Source organism: Denticeps clupeoides, chromosome 9 (assembly GCF_900700375.1).
Source record: "Denticeps clupeoides chromosome 9, fDenClu1.1, whole genome shotgun sequence".
Classification (NCBI taxonomy): domain Eukaryota; kingdom Metazoa; phylum Chordata; class Actinopteri; order Clupeiformes; family Denticipitidae; genus Denticeps; species Denticeps clupeoides.
In genome coordinates this window covers 1,830,870-1,835,113 of record NC_041715.1, presented here as the reverse complement: position 1 = coordinate 1,835,113, position 4,244 = coordinate 1,830,870, and the positions used below count along the sequence as shown (strand labels likewise).

The 4,244-nt window shown below is 40.3% G+C and overlaps 1 protein-coding gene across 1 annotated transcript; it reads right to left on the bottom strand.

The window, feature by feature from the left end:
• Nucleotides 1-466: 466 nt before the first annotated feature.
• On the bottom strand, nt 467-3,919 carry LOC114797414 (zinc-binding protein A33-like). The gene is made up of 6 exons (XM_028992367.1): nt 2,638-3,919; nt 2,343-2,438; nt 1,841-2,059; nt 1,555-1,577; nt 1,352-1,470; nt 467-1,060 (listed from the first exon to the last, which is right to left on the bottom strand). Exons 1-6 carry the CDS (start codon nt 3,049-3,051, stop codon nt 516-518), a joined length of 1,416 nt encoding a protein of 471 aa, XP_028848200.1. The 5' UTR covers nt 3,052-3,919; the 3' UTR covers nt 467-515.
• Nucleotides 3,920-4,244: the final 325 nt, after the last annotated feature.

Sequence of the window (4,244 nt, the reverse complement as noted above, 5' to 3'; positions counted from 1 at the left end):
GAATATGAGTCTGTTTCCTTAACTGCTAAGCCACCGCTGCCCACCTTTATACCACAATTTTACATGCCATCTGTTCATTTTACCTGTAATTTCATTGTCTGATCCTCAAAATCAATACAATAATACAACATTTAATAAATATTTATTTAAATGTTATCATGTTCTTCATCTCTCCTTCTCTTAACCTTTTTTCTGGGTCCTGATGTCTCACTTGTCATCTTCATGGTTTGACTGGACAGCATTTGATCTGGTCCTTTTGGGTTTTTACCTGGAGTTCAAGAACATACAAGGTTCTGGTGGCATCATGCAAAACACAGACGCATTTCAAACACGGATCAGAAACGCTGAGGATTTTAGAGTATTTATTATGTGAATGATCTGGACATCCTCAACATGGAGAACTATTTTAGTGCTCAAATAAAGATACCATACATATCCAGCAAACATCATATATATTTCTGCTCCGGCATGAATGTGTTAAAGGAGACAAAACTATTTATATTAGATCATCATCTTCAGCGCAGCTGTTCTACTGATACACGAACCTTCACTGGTAAGATCCTCAGAGGAGAGAGTTTACAGTAAGTATTAAAGAAAGGAAAGACTCTCTCAGTGAAAGTGTGTGTGTGAGTGTGTAGATGTGTGTTATTAACAGCATCAGAGAACGTCAACTGTCCTCCGTCCCAGTCCAGCGTCACTCTGATCTTCTGCAGCTTCCTGTTCACACTGAGGAGAGAATCTGGCTTCGGTGTGGAACCTGCTCCATATTTACCATCATAATAACCCATATACCAGATTCCACTCCTGCTGTAAACTGATCCCTTCCTCTCTGCAGATTCTGCCATGACACCCAGTATCCAGCCTGTATTTTCCTCGACATCAACATACCAGCAGTGAGTCCCTGAGTTGAAGCCCTCAGATCCCAGAACAGCCCTGGTGTTATTAAAACTCTCTGGATTATCAGGAAGATTCCGTTTCTCATAACTGAATCTCACACTGGTCAGATCTTCAGACAGGACGAGTTGTGGGTGAGCAGTGATGGGATTCAGAGTCAAAGGAGCTGAAGAGAGAAAAACACACACATGAGGTTTGGTGAAAATGCAGGTCTGATATTTTATATTCAGAAGTTACGATTGATATGATAAGTGTCAGAACACCAGATTTAAGGATTAGATTTATGATTATAATGTATAATAAGTGATGAACACAAAATATTAAGTTTGCAGCAATTATTAAATCTAACTGTCATAAGAAGCACTATTACATACATACATACATATATATATATGTGTGTGTGTGTGTGTGTGTGTGTGTGTGTGAGTGAGAGAGAGAGAGTGTGTGAGGGACTCACTATAATGAGCAATCTCCTTCATCTTCACCCAGACTGTGAACTTCAGGTGCCTCAGGTGTTTCTCCACATGGATCAGGGCTCCTGAAAGCCTCTCTGGATGCTCCAGTCTGCACTGGGTTCTGGAATAACATTCAGGAGTCAGAGCTGCTGTGGGTTTGGATTCAGAACCACAGAGATGATAGAGACAGGAGTAGTGGACTTACCTTTCTGCTGTGTTCTTGTAGTTCTGAAACAACAAAGAAACAGGTCCACTAATAAGAACAAATTTAAGGGCTCCACATCAACACAACTAGACTGTGAAGGTACCAGAGAACCAGAGAAGCTCCTGAGATGCTCAGAAGAACTGAGATCCCAGCAGCAGGATACAGATCTGCACCAACATGTGAGTTTTTACCAGAATCTTTCATCAGATCTTTCCAGTGTAGATCAATCATGTGATCACATGTTGTAAAGGTGTGAGAGTTCATGAAGACAGAGACTAGTTCTTACCTGCAGGAATGAGACGTCTTCAGCTCCCATCTCCTCTTCTAAAGCTCTGATTGTGTCTGAAAGAGATGATATCTCTCTACTCATCTTCTTCATCATCTGACTCTTCTGCACCTCTTCCTCCCTCAGTGCTGCTATCCTGGCAGCTTCTTCATCTCGTAGAAACTGGTGAAGCATCTCAAACTCCTCCTTAATCCCCCTCTCTGTGTGTTGGGTCTGGATCTAAATGATAAAAGAAAGATTTACATGTTACGTGTCATCATGACTTGTATTTAATCATCTTAAATAGTTCCTGAACTTCTGCTTTTACGTCCAGTTGCAGAACTTTGAGTAGAAATATTGAAGATCACAATGAATCTTCTGCTCTTTAGATGCTGACTGCTTTTATAAGATGTGGAAGGAAGGAACCCAGCAGACACTCCTGGTGTCTCACATGGTGTCTCACTTTGTATTTCAGGTTAATAAGCATGAGGTCCTAAACGAGGATAAAACTGATTCTTCTTACCTTAATATGCTCTGCAGTTCGATCACAGGTGGCTTTAGTGGGTTTAAAGATCTCCAGCTTCTCCTGTAAAAACTCCAGCTTCACCTTCAGCTCCTCCTGAAATGAAACAGCACTTTACTACAGAGGAACCTTTTACTCAGAAGACTTTACAGTTTACAGGGTTCTTCTGTGTCATGATGAAATATTGTGTGTAAAAGACAGTGAGGCTACAGGGTCCATTTTCTGGTCAATAAAAACTACATTTAGATTTACTTATAAAATTGATTTGAATGTTTTTTTAGCCAATCTATATTACCTTCAGATCCAGAGCTGCTTCCTCTATTGGTCTGAAGTTGTGGTTTTCATGACTTTTTGAATCCTGACACGCCAAACACACAAGCTGCTGATCCTCCAGACAGAAGAGTTTGAGTTTCTCACCGTGTTGACTGCAGAGAAGCTCAGATCCAGCTGAAGATCTCTGGATCTTTTCTATTGAGAAGATCTCACACAGGTTCTTTAAAGCAAGATTAAGAGTAGGATATTCTGTTGAGCTTCTTCTCCTACAGACTGGACATTTTCGAGATCCTTTACTCTCCCAGCACTTCTGCAGACAAACTTTACAGATGCTGTGACTACAGGACAGGAGGAGAGGATCCTTGAAGATATCACAGCACACAGGACAGGAGAGATCCTCTTCTGAGAAAGGCAAAGTCCTCTTATTAGAAGCCATTATGTTTTATACTGAAAAATAAATTTCTTTAAGAATTGATTTAAAAATATCTATATATAAATAGGTTTTTCTACTGTAACACAAAAAAGAATTTCTAGATGATAAACAACTTCGTCTTTGCTTCCTTCTTCATGAAACCAGAAAGAGGGCGGAGCTTTGTTGAGTAAATGCTGTTATTGGTCAGTACTTGTGCTTTTCATTGATTGGCTGGAAGTTTATTTTCAAGTAGCTCCTGTAAAAATTCATCCAATTGCACCTCACCAGCAGTCCATGAACGAAGAGGTTTGCGTTTGAACACCAGAGCGAGCTCACGGTCTGGACAATTTTGAATGAACATGACCGCTAATTCCATACTCTGATTCTCCATGGACCTCCCTTCACTTCTGAGGGTCTGCTCTGCTACCTCTGCAGCTCTATTTAATCTGATCCAATAGTCCAGTGAACCCTTGTTAGGACATGGTCTGGTCGCATAGAAATCCGCCAGAGGTAGGCCTGAGCTAACGGTTCTTTTTACCAAGATAAGTTCTCATTAATTCCTCCCATTCAAAAACAGAGCACTTGGTGTCCCTCACCCCGAAAATATGGCGGGGCCTCTGACTTTAGCACCAAATTTCATTTCGATGCATCGATGACAGTCATGCCAACCTGTTCAAGGCCAGATCCAGCATGACTGGATCTAGTGTCCCCCTCTAGGCGAGGTATCTATCAGACTTGCATGAATGGCCGCACCAATTTCTGAACCTATTTTGTGTACCAGTTCAGAGATATTGACATTCGTAATACTGCATATTACAATTGACATTTATAATACTGCATACCTGTACAAAAGCAAGGTCGCGTCACACATCGCGTCTTTCTGCACCTCTCTCTACAATATACAGTATTAAAAGAACATAAAAAAAATATTCCCAAAATAACACACATGCAAAATATTCCTAATATGTACATAAATTAAAATGAAAGAAATAACTTTTTGCACACAAACCCCACGCACCTCTCACAGCTCCCGCCATGTGTCCAAGAGAACCGGGTCTCAAAAACAAAATAAAAGTCTTTAGAAAATAAGAACATAAAAGACACAAGAAAGAAGAAATATACTTAGAAATCTAACCATTTAACTCCGGCACAATAGATTGCGTAGTATAGACCCAGCTCCCAACACAACTTTGTGAATAGATTAATGGCGATATTTT

Excerpts from the sequence above, each read along its gene's own strand:
- LOC114797414 (XM_028992367.1), bottom strand. The coding sequence starts at position 3,051 with ATGGCTTCTAATAAGAGGACTTTGCCTTTCTCAGAAGAGGATCTCTCC. Across the intron at positions 2,439-2,637 it reads AAGCAGCTCTGGATCTGAAG|GAGGAGCTGAAGGTGAAGCT; the intron begins GTAATATAGATT and ends GTTTCATTTCAG. Across the intron at positions 1,471-1,554 it reads TACAAGAACACAGCAGAAAG|AACCCAGTGCAGACTGGAGC; the intron begins GTAAGTCCACTA and ends ATGTTATTCCAG.